The sequence below is a fragment of the Schistocerca americana genome, chromosome 8 (genome assembly GCF_021461395.2).
Source record: "Schistocerca americana isolate TAMUIC-IGC-003095 chromosome 8, iqSchAmer2.1, whole genome shotgun sequence".
NCBI classification, from domain to species: Eukaryota; Metazoa; Arthropoda; class Insecta; order Orthoptera; family Acrididae; genus Schistocerca; species Schistocerca americana.
In genome coordinates, this window is record NC_060126.1 from 398,462,937 (window position 1) to 398,482,147 (window position 19,211).

Sequence of the window (19,211 nt, forward strand, 5' to 3'; positions counted from 1 at the left end):
TGTATCACAAAGTAAGTCAATACATTCCATACAAAACACAGTATATTACGTCAGATTAAGCTATGCAGTTTTCAAACTAACTGGAATCAATAAATCAGTTGATACTGTAACCGAAAGTTTAAATTTGTATTAATATCTAGGAGAACTGAAAGTCCAGGATGGAACAATGACAGTATTATGAAATGGATAGATTACTACTCACAACATAGATGAGACATTGAGATGCAAACAGGCATAATGAAAAGACTGTTATACAGTTAACAGTCTTTTTATTGTGCCTGTTTGCAACTCAACATCTCCTCTATATGGCGAGTAGCACTCGATTTTTTTCATAATACTGGTGTCTTGCAGAACTAATTTACAAGATGCTTCAGCACAACCACATTAATCCGTAACTGTGATTAGGCTATAACATTTTTATTGTGCACTACTATTCTTTATGTTATTGGCAGGTATACACAACAGGAAATGAAGGTTAAAAAGGGCAAGGGAAACTGCAAACAACTCTATACATGGCACCAAGTCCAAGGGGAAAATACAAACTGCACTTGCAAGGGAAAGCCAGAATATAGATGCAAAAAGATACAAATTGCCTACAACATGATAAATAAGGTACCAAGTTTGACTATAATTCTTCATGTACGATTTGAAGGAAAAACCAAAGAAACGAAATAAGAATCTCACCCTGATGATTCACCTATAACTACAGTTTTAAACACATAGATGAATTAATCAAATGAACGAATCAAATAGTAGCAAGTACAGAATTTAACCAACGGAGAGAAACAATCACAATTCAAAATTCTGATAATTTATTGAAGTCCTGAACAGGACAAAACAATCAATAAATCATATTACAAAAATAGCACTTGGCAGGAGAAATACCGTAAACAACATATGGGCAAGGAAATGTACACAAGGTGTCTAAGAAAGGAGAGGAAAGAGTGGAGGGGCAAGCGCTGAATAAGATTTGGGTGTGTTAACCAAACTTCGCAGTGCTGCCCAAATGCTTTCATCCGTGATGTAACTGCTTTGTGCGACATTATGACAGTGTGGTGTATTCGAAATGGATTGTGTTTATACGGACCGTACTGCAGTATGTGGTGATACTCAACAGCGTGGGAAGTTTATGTTTCTACACTGTTTGAGGCTGACAGTTATTCTCTGGCTCCTTGAGAGCTGTTGTTGAGAATAATGCTGTAAGAATTTTTGGGCATTCGTTAGTGAGTTATTTTATTGTTGGCAGTTGTGGATAATAGATTTGTTTTCAGGTTTGGTATTGTTAGAGTAGTATGTTGTTCATTGTCAAGGGTTTAATTTTATGTTCCAATTTTTGTTAGTTATGGATACAAGAATGAAGTTCACAAGAAGGATTCTGCATGCTGCAATGGGGGACAACATGTTAGCCCTGATTAAATTCCCTCTGTTATTCGGTTTAGTTGCTGACTGTGTGAAGTTCTACATTTACAGAGAAGTATGAGAATGTCCAAAATTGTTGCATTTCAGACGTGGGAGCATTAGTAGTTATTTTGGTATGTCTACATTATTAAGACTGCTATATGTCTAGTTTGTCCCCACCCACTACCCACCTAATTTCTACAGTTACCCCTTCAGTTTCATGTTATTTCTGCAATCAAATGTATTTCATATTATTTGTAACTGTTCGTATGCATATTGAATGCTATAATTGTCACAATGTTACACAATCTTAAAATAGTCCTCCATCTTGATATCAGCATATCTTAATCTCTTCTATCCCTGTCTGAAGCTGCCAAATTGTTAATTATATCACTTTATTTTCCTCCCAACTATTTACCATAATCTTGTTCCTATGTTTCCACCTTAATCATCTCTCCTCACTGGTTATCCTTTGTACCATTTTGCCTCTGTAACATTACACATAACATCTCTCCTAGAATTTGTTTCTTGGTTACTGTAATTTCATAATCTTGATTTCTATTCCAAATACTATTGTTGCGACCTCTTCTGACATCTTGGTTTTTATTATTATTATTATTTTTTTTTTTTTTTTTGGCAACTTCCACAAGTTAAGGTTAAGGTACGTCCACACGATGCCTCTTTTCTCATCCGCAATCACAGACGTCTGGAAACAAAAGCGCATGCACAAAAATTAGTACAAAGAATGAAAGGTAAGCACATGTGTTGTCCTGTCCAAACGTTGCTTCACTGTGCAAGCAGGCTACTAAGAACCCATTTGTCTGCTTGGCTGTCTGTACTGTCTTTATTGTAATTAAGGGCAACAGAAAAAGAAAACATTAAAGTGGTAATGGGTAAAACAGCACATAAGTGTATGAGAAATACAAACCTCGTGAGATTCTGTTGACAAATTTCAGGGGGTCACAGTGAGATTTGAAATTTTCTGCTAGGAAAACTGCAGCTATACGGCTGGCAATGACGTATCATTATCTGGCAACCAGTGACATATATCAGTTTGAGCTATTTATTTCATACTACAGAACAACAGCATTTCGGTAAATGGTAATGAGCTTTTGGCGTCATTGGCCGGGAAGCCCCTTACGGGGCATGTCTGGCCGCCTTCGTTATTTTTCCTCAAACTGAGAAATACTTAAGGGAGGTTCTAAGATGTTACGTTATGTGAAGGTAGATTGACTTTCAGTATATTATTAGTATTTTATTTTATGAAAGGTTGCCTACACAACTTGAATGAAAAAAGATTATACACACATTAAGATGCCTTGACTCAACAAACTTGGGAATGCTACAGACCCCAGAATCCATTAGAATGGAGGTTGTGTTTTCATTTTTTATCAATGTCCTTCATTCCAGTTTCTATTGGTTTGTTGAGGAGCTACTCCGACTTCATATTTTTTTCTTTTCTTTTTCTTTTTCAGGTATTACGGCCCTCACTTGTGTAATTAAGTCACCATAACAGGAATACCTATGCACAGTTTTCTATGCACTTTTCGTAAGTTTGTAGTCTCCTCTCTTTTGATTTCCTACTCTGAGACTTATCTTCTTCTTTACAGTAATACGATCAGAGACTTTATCCAACACTTGACACTAAGCGCACCACACCTCAAATTTCTACTCAAATACTCTTTAGAAGTGGCATTCCATGACTCCTCCTAGTTTTCAGTGTGCTTTCTTTGGAGTCCACAGACATTACTGCTCATAAATCGTCTTAAAGCTTAACTTCAACACATTACACAACGAAACACATATTGGCCCCACCTGCCTGTCTACTGAACAGTGCACGAGATCACAGCCAAACTCGGGTTGCAACGCACTATGACAAAGGCCCTCCAATTCGAAGAAATTATGCAGCCACAATTATGCTTACCTGCTTGCTTTGTTGGAAATGTAAGCGGATGTGCACAGTTGAACTGAAAAAAGGCATTGTGTGGACACACATTTAAGCAAGTAAGGTGTCACACTGGAAAGACATCAGACTCATATTTAAGAGGACGGTTGCCTAAATAGCTGTCCACCCATCCAAATTTAGATTTTCTGGTGTTTCTTAAGTTAAATGCTGGAATCGTTCCTTTGTTGTCCCAGTTTGTTGTCTGTTTCACACTAAATTCTTACTGCTATTAATCAAGATGATACACGTACCCCTTTCAATTTCTAGACAGCTTAAATTCTGATGACATTTTAGCCTCTCAGTTCTGATTGTGAAAGACAGTAAATAGGACTGTATTATCTGTTTATGCACTTCCCAGAAGCGTACGTCTCCAGAGAGAATTTTTAAGCCTCTATTTGAATGTTAAACTACCTTGTGTTTTCAAGAACTGAAGTAAAAAGTTGTCTTCACACCATTCGTATAGTTACTTTAGTACAGAGAGGGTGGGCATCTATGAAACAGCATGATCTGTAGCGAGGATAAGTGTCATATCTACAAAAGTAGTACGTCCTTTTTACATGTAGTGTATTAACTGGAGGTACTATATATTTTGCCCCCTGAAGAAAGTACTCGCCAGCAGTTCTGTCTTATAACTTATTACTTCAAAACGTAACAATGATTACAACCATCGTATCCTTAACTTGTAAATTTCAATGTTAAAAAGAAGGAACTCTTAAAACTTCACAGAATAACTGTACAATATTTAATTCCCTAGATTATATGACAGTTCTGAAGATTTAGGTAGACAACTTTACATAAACCTGTAAAAGAAAGGAAGAGTATGCCACACGTACTTTCTGGAAAAATGTCATAAGTCATACTGATCCCACTGCTCATCTACAAGTAACAAGCTTCCAGAGTATCGCGTATCTGTTGATTGAGAGACAGACGGTATGCAAGCTTAAGATAAAACGAAAAACAAAATTAATTCACAATGAATAAATCTACATATAGCAGATGGTATCTAGAGAGAGTACTTGGACTGACAAGCTATTCTTTAAATCAATACCTTACTGTAAATGTTCAGTTTCAACCACCAGCTCATTATTATTACAAACTTCAGTTCCTTTCAATTGCGTTGCGAGAGCACCTAACTAAAATCACAAAATTTACAAGAACGGGCAATTTAGAACACAATTACCATGAACTTGTTGTATTAAATTTTACATAAATTCTGGTAAATGTCCTTGCAGAAAGGTGTTTACTATTTTAATTCTAAGAAGACAGATTTCAGCTTGCTTGTTGTTAGTCACGAAACTAACACAGATAACTCTTGAGCCTTCTGATTTCAGATAGAAGTCAGTACACCTTATGAAACTAAAGAAGCAATTTGATGGTCTATTGAACCAACAGGAATAACATCAGTGAGTTACATACTGGACATTGCCATAAACCAGTCATGAGATGTTTTTGTTGTGTGGTACAGCAAAATAATTTTGATGATATGTAGAAGGCGCAATGTCAGACATAAGGGCCCACTGTCTAATTATGGCCCAGAAAACAATGTATTTTCACTTTCAAACCCCTGAGAATCTCTATGTATTAAAGCTACTAAACTTGGCCACAAAAGAAATAATGCTAAAGAGGGCCACCCAGTTACATAAATAAATCAACATTGGTCGAATACTAGGGAAGAATTTGTATTCAATATAAAAAGAAGAAGACACCAACTACCCACAAGATAAAATAATGGCTACAAGATCTATGTGGATAAATGAGACCAGAAGCATCAGACAAAAGAGGTATCTTGAGGCAATATTCTTTTTGAACAGTACAATGGTGTATCACAGAGCCTAATCACCACTGCAGACTGAAAAATTTGCTAAGTTACAGAATCACTTTCAGGCTGTGCAACATTACAGAAGTAATACAAACACATAATCAGAACTATTGCAAATAAAAATAAGGATGATTTCATCTCAAATCATACAGGTCATGTCAACTCGTGGTCATGAATTTCCCCGGGAAAAAATATATATTAGACCTCTATATCATAAGTGTTAAGAAATAAAGTATTTTCATTTTATATTAATTTTTGAAAAACATATGTTTTGTAAATAACTTTTAAAACAGATATATATCAAAACAAAAGTACTAGAGACCTGGCAGATGTTTAGCGTTAAAGCTCCCTCTCAAAGTGTTGAAACTTAGTTGATACACATATATGGGCTTCCTTTAACTTACAAATTTAAGACAAAAATATGAAATTTAAATTAAATTTTCCACTTAAAGAATATTGTAAATATTTATTACTAAAAATTTAAAAAGTTGCATCTTTGCAAATTATTTACTCGCAATCCCCCATCCGAAAGCTTTTGAGAATTATGCGAAACACTGTTTGGTTAATACGTTAGTATTCAGTATGAACACAGTGTGTAAAGTGTTAAAAAAATTTCAACATTCTGTATATTTTGTATCACTGAATTTCTAGCATAAAATATGCATGTTGGCAATACTGTTTCCAGTGCTCTTCTGTTTATAATAAACAAATGAGAACTTGCACAAAAACCATTCTGCATCGAGTTTTGTGTCTAGTTCGAATTATTTTGAAGATACGATGTCAATGAGGAGATGCAGAAGTGAAATAGTGAGGTGTGTGGACAATGAAAAAGAGCCACAAGAAGGTGGTGTTTAAGAAAAGTGAAAACTCTTCCCAGTGGTCGGAAATAAGTCAAGAGGTACTGCAGAAATATCTTGGTCCTCATGCAACGATATTAGCATTACATCCATTGTGCAGGAATTGCTAACTAACTACAAGAAGAAATTTAGTGACAATCCACCTGAACGATCACCATCACCCGAATGTGAAACTGAAGAAGACAATGCAGACGTTTACATTCCTAGGTGTGAAGTAGTTGATGTGTTGAATGTTAGCACTTCTTCTGTAGCCCCTACCACATCCCCCCTTAAATGTCCACGAAAGGTAAGAAGAAAACAGTATGTAAAAAGAAAAGTGGAAGAAATTGAAATAAGTTTTACAAAAGTAACATCTTCAATACTGTGACATTTATAATGTAGATGCACTTGGTGCAGAACCTGAAGATAGTGATATGTACACAAAATGTGACGTGCTGTTTCAGAACCTAAGTATTGCTATCTCAGCAACCACCTGTACTGAGAAGGTACAGATACTGACCCTGATACCAGGTAGCTATTCTAAGCAGCAGATACAGACATACATATCCACTTCCTCACATTATCTGATTTCAAAAGCTCATAAAATAAAGAATGAGAAAGGTACCTGAGCATGCCTAGATTCTTACTGTGGACATCCATCGTAAAATGATAAGCTTACTGTTGCTCCAGAATATTATTTAAGTGATGACAAAGATTGTAGCAGGCAAAGTCCTAATCAAGCTCATGTAATCTGTTAGTGAAAATCATGAAAAAGTTAGAAAGATATACAACAAGATAAATATGAGAAGCATAGCTCCTAACGAAAAAGGAGAACCCGAATTTGATAATTGGTCTCACAAAATTACACTCCTTACGCCCAAAATGGCTAAAATGCCAGCCAGTTAAGGAAATATACATAGATATTTAAAACACTAATTTGAAACTTGTTTTGCAATTAAGCAGTGTCACAGGAAATAAGTAAGCCTATACAGAGACGGACCTGACGCTTTTGTGTGTACGTCAAGAGCTGCAAGATAAATGTTAGTTGTAGGAGGGTGCAATGTGTCCTGGTGCTGAAATGGTGGCTCTTGAAGCATTACACCTTCACGATACTGACAAGGACATAACCTGTGCATTGTGGTAGGGAGTAGAGTTGGTGAAGAAGATAGTAGAGCCAGAGAAGTTTATTACAGAGGTTAGGCATTGGGTCATGAGAGGAATAGCTCATCATCACATCTGGAGGATCCCGATCTAGGCCATACATAAGTAAAATCAGCCATATCCCAGGCCATGGAGGGGAGGAGGAGATTAGTGTTTAACGTCCCGTCGACAACAAGGTCATTAGAGACGGAGCGAAAGCCCGGGTGAGGGAAGGATGGGGAAGGAAATCGGCCGTGCCCTTTCAAAGGAACCATCCTGGCATTTGCCTGAAGCGATTTAGGGAAATCACGGAAAACCTAAATCAGGATGGCTGGAGACGGGATTGAACCGTCGTCCTCCCGAATGCAAGTCCAGTGTGCTAACCACTGCGCCACCTCGCTCGGTCCCAGGCCATAGCAGAAGTAAAATCAGCCATATCCCTGAATACTGAGACATTAGTTGTTGTTCATTTCGACTTTGCTGAGAACTGGTCTACTACTTTCAGAACGAAATTGAAAGTTACCACTGGCACACATTATACGTATCAATGTTCACACGTGTTGCTCACTTCCTTTGGAACATCACACTGTTTTGCTATTGTCAGTGATGATCTCATTCATGACAGTGCACATGCATTCTATGCTGTCAGCATAACTGATAACATATCATTCAAAGGGCATGTATTTCCTAAACATGTGTATTTGACTGATGATGCAGCATCTCATTTTAAAAACCACCTACAACTTTATGATCTTAGTCAACATTGTAGTACAGAAAAAAAAGATATTTTCAGCAACAGGTCATGGAAAAAGTGTATGTGATGATGTAGGAGGTCTCTGTAAACATCTTGCAACAAGATTTGACCTCCAGTATGAGGCTGTTGATGCTGTAAGAGATGCTAATGTACTTGTACACACTGTATCAACATTAGTAACAAACAAGAAACTCTTAACTCTAAATGAAAGTACATTAAGGGAATTCCATTTAAAAAAAGAGAGAAACCTGTGGTAGGACTTCAATCGAGTCACTACTGTGCTGTATCCCAGAGTGGCACAAACATTGGAAGAGTGATTAATCACAAAATGCAGCCTGTTACTGTGTGTGAAATGCAGGGACCACAGTATGTATTAGAAGACTTTGCAGTGAGCCACTTCATTTCTTGTGTGTATGACAATCAGTGGTGGGTGAGACAGAGCTGCAAGATATAACACTGTCCCCTTTGTGACCCCACCTAGTCCTGCTAATGCTTTCAGATGGCCATCATCAAAAGATCAGTGTGCAAATTCAGCTCGGCTATTCAAGTTCAAAGAGAAGCAAACGGATGAAAAAATGAACTCTTTACAACAGTGCAGTTTTGACTGTTACACTTTAGGCAATTTTAATTCATGGAAAGTCATGAAGAAGTAAAATCATGACAGAAGACAATAATAATTTGACTCTATACCTCATTTTTGTCATAAAATGCCTTTGAAGAAATTTATGAATTGTTTTCCCACCCAACTATAATGTTGCAAAGTAATTATTTTGATTCAGAAATACCAGTTTTGCAAGACACTTAATCGCCCATAAGCTACGAACAAAAAGTATGGAAATCATACTTTTCGGGAACCTCACATTAGTTCACTGGTACCTCAAGAATGCAAATGAGACAAACATGGTTACAATAGTTATTGCGGATAGAGATAAACCTTGGGAACCTGCTGTTTATTACCAGAATGGAGTCATGGAAATAAATTCTTATTTCTTGGGCAGCTTTGCACTGAACTGGCCCTCTAAATCCTATTTCTAATTACTGTACTTTGTTCCATTCATAAAATAAACAACACAATACAAAATTTTGTTCTTGCTACTAATATAGCAATAAAAATGTCTATTGATATCTTCATCATGTAGGATGAGATGGTTTGTTGTCAGTTGTTCCTTATGGGGTTTGTTACATAAGATTTATTGCTCTCTAAAGTAAATCTATATGCCAAAATAAATATTTATATATATAACTTCAACGTACTTAACTTACCTTACCTTACAAAATAAAAAAGGGGACAATATGAAAATTTTGCTTATCTCATCAAAGGAGCAGTCTATAGGATTCGAAATTCAATTTATAAACTAGTTTAATGCGAGACGCTGGTAGTCATCATCATCAAACCTAAGGCAGGTTTAGGGTCAAAACTCATTTAAGAGTTTAACCCTGCCACATCACCGCAAGTTATTTAAACTGTAACAAATATCCTACACCAACAGTAATACGGAAGTGATCTATAGTTCGCGATAAGAATGAAAATATAGATCAGAAAAGTTGTCACTAAGCACTTCTCTGAGATTCACTGCTTCGTCAATAATGGTCTGTTTTAATTCGATCAGCACAAAATATTTCCATGACGGAATTATAAATTGCTCGTCGCATCATAGCTTATAACTAATGTAGCAAGCAGCAAAATGGTTCAGCTAAAACGTCTTACCTTGTCTGCTGAAATTCAGACCTGCAGTAAGTACACTTCACAACTGGAAAAGCGCCACGGCATTCCTAAAACCAAGTAACAAACTTATAACACCTTCACTGAGTGTTGACGGTCTTAACTCTACAAACGCATATCAATATCACACTAGAAGAGATGAAAACAACTCAAGTAGAATCGATTCCATATACATAATTGGTAAGAAAACATGGAACACCTAAAACTACACCAGTAAATCTATTTCGCAAGACTTACTTTGCACAACTGTTGGCCAACGGAGAGTTCCTCGAAAGGGTGCCTCGAGAAACACTTAGAGCACGCAAATAAGGCGGACATGTTCATTTTCTAGTCTGTTTCCACAAGAATCATAACAAATTTTAATTAACAAATTTGTACAATTAAAACACAATGCGACACAAACTACAAATCCACCAACCGACAGCGTTCAGCAGCTACAACGCCACAAAGATATGACTTACGAAGCAAAGATGAACAGAACACAAGATGAAAGTGCGGAGTGGAAAACATTCGCTCTATTAGATGTGCAAGTTTCCTCCTGTTGCTCAGCAACATCAAGGAGTATTAAAACAAAATTCTATATCTGAAAAGACAAATGACATTGCATAACGTCACAATTGCTATGTGACGTTCAAAAATTGTCATTCGTTTTGGAAAGTATCTTGAGCTGTTAGGCCTTTTGCGGACAGTGTTATTAAGTTAATGTTAAAAAAAAGAACGATGTAAGAGGAACCCAAGCCTTCATCAATTCGAGAAGTTCAATATTTTACATTTCTTTCAACGTGAAGAGGAGAAAGTAACTGCGCCACTGTCTTTCCCAATCTCGATGTAAAAAAAGCCTGACCAACAAAATCACTGCATCATTGCTAATATCTACCTCCACGAAAAACCTACTGATTTTTATTCTTCTGAACCGGAAAGAAGTTAAAATGAGTGTGCAGCTGGATGTCACGCAACCCTGGGTGGACGATGCAGCCGAAAATTGCAGTGACCAAAGAATTGATGGCGGAGGTAAATCAAGTCTTTTGTAATTGTTTAAGTCGACTATGGTTTCCTTTATGGAGATTTAAATGTTACACATTATTTGTTCTGTTAAACTGAATGTTTGTTTCGCCACTTATGCAGCATAATGTTACCCTAAGTATAAAGATCTAATTCGTATTATTTTTACTACAACCTTTAATGTAAAGATGTCATTATACAAGATGACTACATAAGCATATATATGTGCACCCTAGACAGCTAGAAATCAATTATTGTTTGTCATATCACAAGCTAATCAAAGATTTCGACTTACTGCCTTTTCTGCATACCTTCTTTTAAGTTTTGCTACTTCAATGAAGTTACATATTGTACTTAACTAGCCTTTATTAATTAATTAATTTCCTCTTAAAATCAACTATGCAAATAACAAAGTGATTACTGTTGACTGCCCTAATGACAACGTACTTGACGTCACAAATATTGCTGGCTGCAAGATCATTAGTCACTTCGAGTATTTAGGAGCTGTTGTCAACTGTACTGGAGATTGTGAGCCTGAGATCCGTAGGCACATTTCAATTGAGAGAAATTATACAGCAAAACGTGCTTGCATCTGGAAGGACACCTCCTCACCTCCGAGAAGAATCTCAGGCTCGTGTGAACTCTAATCTTCCCTATCATGACCTATTCAGCAGAAATTTGAACAATGAAGGTGGCGGATCGTCTCAGGAGTGATGCTGTGGAAATATGGTGTTATAGAAAACGACTTCTATTACCTTGGAGAGCACATCAAACAGATGAATAGATTTTGGGGCAGCACAGCATCAGAACAAGACTGTCGACTCTTTTCAACAAAAATCTGTTGAAATATTTTGGTCACACTGCCAGAAAGCAAGAAGCAATGGAAAGAACATCGATAGCGAGAAAATTCGATGGCTAAAGACCTAGAGGATGCACACCATTATGGTGGATTGAGCAAATTAATAGCTTGACTGAGATGAACTTGCAGCAGGCGCGTCACATGTGGCTTACCATACAATGCCACTACACTGTTGTGTAGATACACATGTGACACTTTCATCATCTTTGCGATATACACACATCACAGATGCATGTGACACAAAATACAAGTAAAATATTGTTATAAATATTTTAGCAAGCACCCACTAATGTTAGGAACATAATCCTCAACAATATGTTTTGAGAGTCAAGTTCACACCATCTGGCTTCATATGCTACATAAGGATGCACTTCAGACACACACAAGGTCAAAAGTGATTTTGAAGTGCATGTTTATGCAGGTTTAACCTAAGACAGCAGATGATGTCAGCAAGACTCCAAAACACATTGCTGAGGATTATGTTCAGAATATTAGTTGTTCTATACTAAAATGTCTATAACAATTATCTGAACAAATGCTGCCCTCAGTATTTAAGATAGGCAATATTGGTATAATTAAAACATATTCTGCTCCCTTATCAAGGTTAAGTGTACTGCATTTCAGGAGATTCGAAACTAATCACTGGACATGAGCAATGGACATTCGGGCCAGTAATCAGCATTGCTAACCATTAAATCACAGAGGTAGTAGATGCCCACGTTTCAGTGGGATTATAGTCTACAAGATAAATGACAAAGTAGTCTTATTTGCTTATTTCTTACCAGTCTGTGATGTATGTACCACATACAGGAGTACTATATATGATGTTTTTAAAAGAAATACTTCAGAAAGAGAACATATTAGCTTATATCAGATCAAAATAATATGTCATAGTGGCTGGTACAAATTCAGTTCGTCAGTATTATCAGAGTATGAAATGAAGGCAAATAATACTCCAAATATACTAATTTGTTCTATAGTGCAACTGCTGCAGACATTGGCTGCAGTGTGTGATTGATTTCAATCAATGCCTGCTCGCTGCCAATGTCTACAGTTCGTTTGTGTCTTCTGAGTTGTGTCCAAAAAGTCTTGAGTATCGAAGTCATGGCTTTGAAGTTGCACCCGCAATGCAAGTCATGTATATCAAACATTTGATTGCTGAGGTTGCAGGTTTGGATACTGTTTTGCGGATTGACAAGGGAATATTGTTTAACATTTTGAAGAGCCATGAGCAAATCTCCTGTAATATTATTACATGGCGCAATTTAATTTCATGAATATGTGCAGTAGAGAAATACTTACAATTCTGTTGGGAATATGGTTTATTGCTGAACCAAAATCAAAGAAATTGCAAGGATTGTCACAGAGGATCATGTGTGAAACTCTAGGAAAAAGACCGCTGAGCTGACTGAGACTCTCTGCTCTAGATTTATTGTTCTCAATGCAAAAAAGGACCTCAATTAGAATTATATTTGGTTCGTAAACTTAAAGTTCAACATTGAGAAAAGTGCAACTATCATTTCATGATGGATAAGAGATTATACATCGCGAGCGACTGCTTCAGAAAGTGACATATCTGTGAATACCATCTGTGATTGTTATGGATTTAGTCAGGACGTCTGCTGTGTAATTGTATCTAACGAAAGTATTCCCACCAGTGGCAACAATAAGATTGTAGAGGTTGACGAGTTGCACATGACTACTTGCAAGTAAGGGAGAAAATGCCACCTTAAACATGATGTAGAACACATTTGGGTGTAGAGCGGAATCAAAAGGGAATCACAAAAGTGTATTATAGCTCGTGTTTGTTCTTGGGATAAGACAGTTTTAGTGCCACTTATAAAGCCTGTCCTTCTTCTGGGTACAAAAGGGATAGCTGATGTCTTCAAACACTATCAAAAATTGAAGAATGAGGGTTTCAGTCACGATTTTGAGAATCACTCAACAAAGTTTGTATGTTCAGACGATCCATTTGTGCACATCCAAAACAAAGAGCTGCTGCGGAAGTCATAAAAGTTACACATTGAGAGAAAGGACCGACTGGGGGATAGAGATGAACTATAGATTTTCAAATACCTGTATATCCGCAATTTATGACTATCAGAAAAGTCTCATTCGTTAACAATCTTCTTATATATCGCAAAGACATTTCACTAGTTTATCCCAGATACAGAAATAAAGGAATGATCCCAGCTTCCTACACCTCATGCAGCATTACTCATGCTGAGGATGTCGCTCATGACTGGGTAAGTCAGTCTATTAATTCCTTCATTACATTGCTGAAAGCGAGAGCAATAGAAATTTTTATTATTCATTTTAACCCTGTTCGTAATTTAATGACTTTGTATTCACCGCCATGTTTGTTGTCTGAGTTGTCAACGAGTAAAACAATATCAAAACCTGCCAACTTGACAAGAGAACATTCTACATATACCGCTCTTATTGTGGGTGCCACTTCGATACCCAAGGATTCTTGGAAGTTACCGATCCTGCAATGGTACAGATGGCATCTGTGATGTCAAAGAATTATATACACAGATAAAAATAAACGTGACAATTATGTAAATTGTTTATATTCTGATGTGAAAGTAATGCTTATATTGGTGGGAAACTGATCTTTACTTCCCATGGTCACTGCACAGATTGGCTTATTTGTCTTGATATTACTCGGTCTAAAATAATAAAGAACTGAAATCACCAACAGAAGTATAGTTTCTGATTAACAAATTGGGAAGCCACTGACACCTAACCTATGGAGGAGATTTAGGAAGTTACTGAGACAGAAAAGCGTTCTGTGACTATGTTTTGTTCTATCTCATTTTTTAACTTGACTGATAATTATGTTGGTTGCTTTTTCTTTTTAACTGTGTGTCGCAGTTTTAATTTTCACTACATAATTATGTGTATATCGTTTTTCTGTGACACATCCTTCGGTTTCTGCCAATCCATACATCCAGAAATTTCACTTCTAAAATGATATATGCTTGTTGCCTCTACAACTGTATAGGTGAAGACTTTTTATATTATATGTACTTCGACTTCCTTATGTTCTTTTTTTTCTATTTGTAATATGTAGGTCTACTATCATCATAACAGGAAATATATAATTTGAAACAAATTCTTTGACTGAGTAAAATCACCTGGGGTTTCTTTGCGGCACAATTTCGCAGAATCTACGTCATTTTCCTTCCACCTTCTAATGAAGTGCCAATGCCTCTCTTCAAAATTTCATGTGCTGTTAATTTGCAAGGAAAGCATTATTTCTTGTATGTCCACCCATCCTGGGGTGGGTCTTCTTTTCTTCTCTTTTCAGGTTTTTCAGCTACTTTGCTGACTATCTCTTTCTGAATGATATCATAAGTGCAGTAGGTCTGGGCATCTTGTGCTTTGAGGCTACTACATGTGATGTCCTAGATGGGTGGTGGTGCCTCAAAGTTTGTCTTCTTATGTAGTATTCAGCGATATTTAACATTTATATGTGCACTTTTAAACATTTTACACAGCTTGAGCCTCAGAACACTTTACTCATTCTGAATACTGTATTTAATAGTCTATCTGTTACACAACTACTCTACAACACATCAACAATCAGTTAATGAACTCAAATTAAACAGAAGTATTATAATCAGTTAATGATATCGAATGAAATAAAAGTATTGTCAGAAACCACTTACAAGTAAACTACATTTCGAAATAGAAGTTATTGGAAACAGGGTCAGATTTCCATTTTCAAGACAGCTAACACTTTTGAAACATTAAAAAAAACTCTTGTTATTTGCAAATATCACGTGTTCCAAGGTAGAAGATCTTTTATTTCAAGGTAAAAGGTGGAGCCCAACGGACAAAGTGTGGCTTAACCATTCACGCAGTTTTAAGAACCCAGAAAGAGATTTTCACTCTGCAACGGAGTGCTTGCTGATATGAAACTTCCTAGGAGATTTAAACTGTGTGCCGGACCAAGACTCGAACTCAGGACCTTTGCCTTTCGCAGGCAAGTGTTCTACCATCTGAGCTACCCAAGAACGACTCACGATCCGTCCTCACAGCTTCAGTTTTGCCAGTACCTCGTCCCCTACCTTTCAAAGTTCACAGAAGTTCTCGCAGACGGTTCTCACGGGCTTAAGATTACTTTAGAGAGCATTTAAGGAGCGATACCCTGCTAGAGTTTCATAAAGCCAGTTGCGTTTATGTGAAACTTTGTGAACATGGCTTGTGTCATCTTGGAACATAGGAGTGTATACTCACATCTTACCAAAATGTAGATGTAGCGCAAAGGACAAACTTAGTTAATGATAATGTTGAAATAAAACATTTTGGTTTAACTCCACAGTGACGTCAATGAGTGCATCCAAGCCACTATCTTAAAAACACTAACATTACAGAAACACCTACAGTTTGAACTACGTTCTCCATAAACTGCAGGTTAAATGCTTCATTGAACTGTTGGTGCACTTAACACGTTTCATTTTTTGAGAGCAGGGAAAGTCGTGGCCTTTTGTTAGATGGGCGACACCGAATGTCCATCGAATCCAGTTTCCTTCACATTGTTTGCTCATAAACTCAATGAGATAGACGTGCATTCACTAATAGTAACAATTCCTGTCAGGTCTGAAAACAGTTCCCATTCACAATGTGTGACACACGTCTCTGGTCCCTGTCAGTTAGATCTCCTTATAACCACTGTCCTTATGATGTGGTACATGAATATGAATTGTACACCATTTCTTGTAGACATGTTGCATAGTCCATGTTCATTCATCAACCAATCTGGCTACATGATTCACAGTGAAATCATGTATTTCTACCAGTCCGTCACTTATCCATATCGACCCACTTCTGAATTCAAACAACTGAATTGCATACTCGTTTACACTGTCTGACTAGCATGACTTACATTCCCTATGGAGGATCATATGACAGCCTAGTACCAGGTCTATTTCATCTAAATTAGTTCAAAGTGATCAGTGCTCTCTTTTAAGTGGCTGATTAATATTTTGCCTATCGAATTTATTGATAGTTCTCGTAGCTACTGGCTCTATGATTATGCACAAATCTATTTGTCAATTTGAATCAGATGTTTCTAGATATTATCATACAAAAGTTATTGTCTCATACAAACACTCCAAAGCAGGCTCAGGATTTTTACTGACAGCAACATCAGATGACTATACCACTATAAATTTTTCTGAGGGCTATGTTTGTAAATTTTCAACATAGTTTAACTACAAGCAGGTGTGAATCACAAAACATTATGGCATTTTCTTTGAAAGTCTTCTAGTGAAGAGTTTTCAGTATTTCTGTTATACTATTGCCCTTTCAAGCATACGAGAAATTGCTCCAGTCTTCATTCACTATGTTTACATGGGGCTTCCATAACCAGATTTCGCAAGCTGATTTCACATTACCGTCTCTGATTAGTCATGTAAACACTCCAAACTCTGGTAATACTTTTCTAGCTTTTCCACTTCCACAATCGATTTTCGCTCCTATACAAAAGCACAACCATTTTTGTAATGTCCTTGGTCTGTCAGTTTACGTCTTGTTTTCAAATATTTGACTAATATCAATGGGGTGACTTATTGTGCAGTGAAGGAGCATCGGAAATATTATACTGAAACTGAAAATGTCTATCTCTAATGTTTAAGAGAAGAGAAATAGCGGTTGAAATGACTAAATCAGAAACTGGAACAGCTGTTTTCCAGCTGCCGTATATAACTGGGCTATCAAATCCGCTTCGGAACTCAACATGTAAACATGACAGTCATAAACGGTTTCCGAAATTCGGGTTTCGTCTTTCGGAAGAGATGTCGCATGTAAACGTAGTGATTGATTGTACTTGACGTACCCGGCTAAGCAACAGCCAACAGGCAACTATCCGCCTGCTCTAATGTCTGTGCACATCACACAAGCGCAAATATCTGTGAAAATCACGTCTGCACAGACAGACTGTAGTGCCGACAGGAGATTGTTGCAAATCTGGCGTGCGAAACGTGTTTAAGTCACTGTCGTTTTGTATTTCTCGTCTGTGAAGATACAGTAAATTTTAAAATGGCTGATACACATTGTTTCCTTAGGATGTCTATGGCTGAATTTAGTGAAATATATACATGATACACACATTTGAGGAAAAGTAAGATTACAGCATTCAGGATAAGCAGACCGCTGCTAATAATGCTTTAATAGACCAAACAAGAGCAGTAGACCCCACAGCAAAGAGGGCAACTAATTAAAAAGAAAAACAGCGTTATAGAGTTAACCAAAGTTCTGCCTGTTTGGCGCTTTGAAATCTCTCTCATTACTTTGACCTGTGGACTGGTAGCACACTATCACTCGGTGGTGACCTATACCATGACATTTCGAAGCAGTTCTACAGAAGAGTGCAGTCTGAATATTGTGTTAAGCCAATAAGTAACATCTTGCACAGTGTCTTCTGGGCATGGGAATTTCTATATTCGTCTGTCAATACATTTACTCCCTTATGGAATACATGCTTCACAGCAGGAGAGAATTGAAGTTGAACCGCACAAACCACTATAACGGTATTAAAATTTTGCGTCATTATCTAGAGTTCAGTATGGAGTTTTATTTGCTGGTGTAAAAATTTGTAACAGGTTGGTGGTAGACTACAGAAAGGGTGCTGATAATCCCCAAATACTCAGAAATAAACTAAAAGATACCTCAATGACCACTCCCATAATTTAACAGAATATATAGATAGAATCCCCCTCCTGAACCATAGACCTTGCCGTTGGTAGGGAGACTTCGTGCCTCAGCGATACAGATAGCCGTACTGTAGGCGCAACCAGAATAAAGCAGTGTCTGCTGAGAGGCCAGACAAACGTGTGGTTCCTGAAAAGGAGCAGCGAGCTTTTCAGTAGTTTCAGGGGCAGCAGTCTGGGAGATTGACTGGTCTGGCCTTGTAACATAAACTAAAATGGTCTTGCTGGCCTGATACTTCAAACAGGTGAAGGCAAGGGAAAACTACATCCGTAATTTTTCTCAAGGACATGCAGCTTTACTATTTGGTTAAATGATAATGGTGTCCTCTTGGGTAGAATATTCCGGAGGTAAAATAGTCCCCCATTCGGATCTACGGGTGGGGAATACTCAGGAAAACGTTGTTATCAGGAGAAACAAAACTTGCATTCTATGAATCGAAGAGTGGAGTGTCAGATCCCTTAATCGGGCAGGTAGGTTAGAAAATTTAAAAATGGAAATTGATAGGTTAAAACTAGATATAGTGGGAATTAGTGAAGTTCAGTGGCAGAAGGAACAAGACTTCTGGTCAGGTGAATACAGGGCTATAAATACAAAATCAAATAGGGATAATGCAGGAGTAGGTTTAATAACGAATAAAAAAATAGGAGCGCGGATAAGCTACTACAAACAGCATAGTGAACGCATTATTCTAGCAAAGATAGACATGAAGCCCATGCCTACTACAGTAGTACAAGTTTATATGCCAACTAGCTTAGCAGACTACGAAGAGATTGATGAAATTTAAGATGAGGTAAAAGAAATAATTCATATAGTGAAGGAAGACGAAAATTTAATAGACATAGATGACTGGAATTCGATAGTAGGAAAAGGAAGAGAAGGATAAGCAATAGATGACTATGGACTGGGGGCAAGGAATGAAAGAGGAAGCTGCCTGGTAGACTTTTGCACAGAGCATAACTTAATCATAGCTAACACTTGGTTCAAGAATAATGAAAGAAGGTTGTGTATGTGGAAG

The 19,211-nt window shown here is 37.2% G+C and overlaps 1 protein-coding gene across 1 annotated transcript in view; it reads right to left on the minus strand.

The window, feature by feature from the left end:
* LOC124544917 (protein FAM76A) overlaps positions 1–10,056 on the minus strand; it is a 75,014-nt gene extending 64,958 nt beyond the window's left edge. Inside the window, exons 1-2 of the mRNA XM_047123656.1 lie at positions 9,853–10,056; positions 9,601–9,665 (exon numbers count right to left, since the gene is read on the minus strand). Coding sequence (XP_046979612.1) covers positions 9,601–9,665; positions 9,853–9,939 — 152 coding nt within the window. The 5' untranslated portion in view covers positions 9,940–10,056. The remainder of the gene's footprint in view (positions 1–9,600; positions 9,666–9,852) is intronic.
* Positions 10,057–19,211: the final 9,155 nt, after the last annotated feature.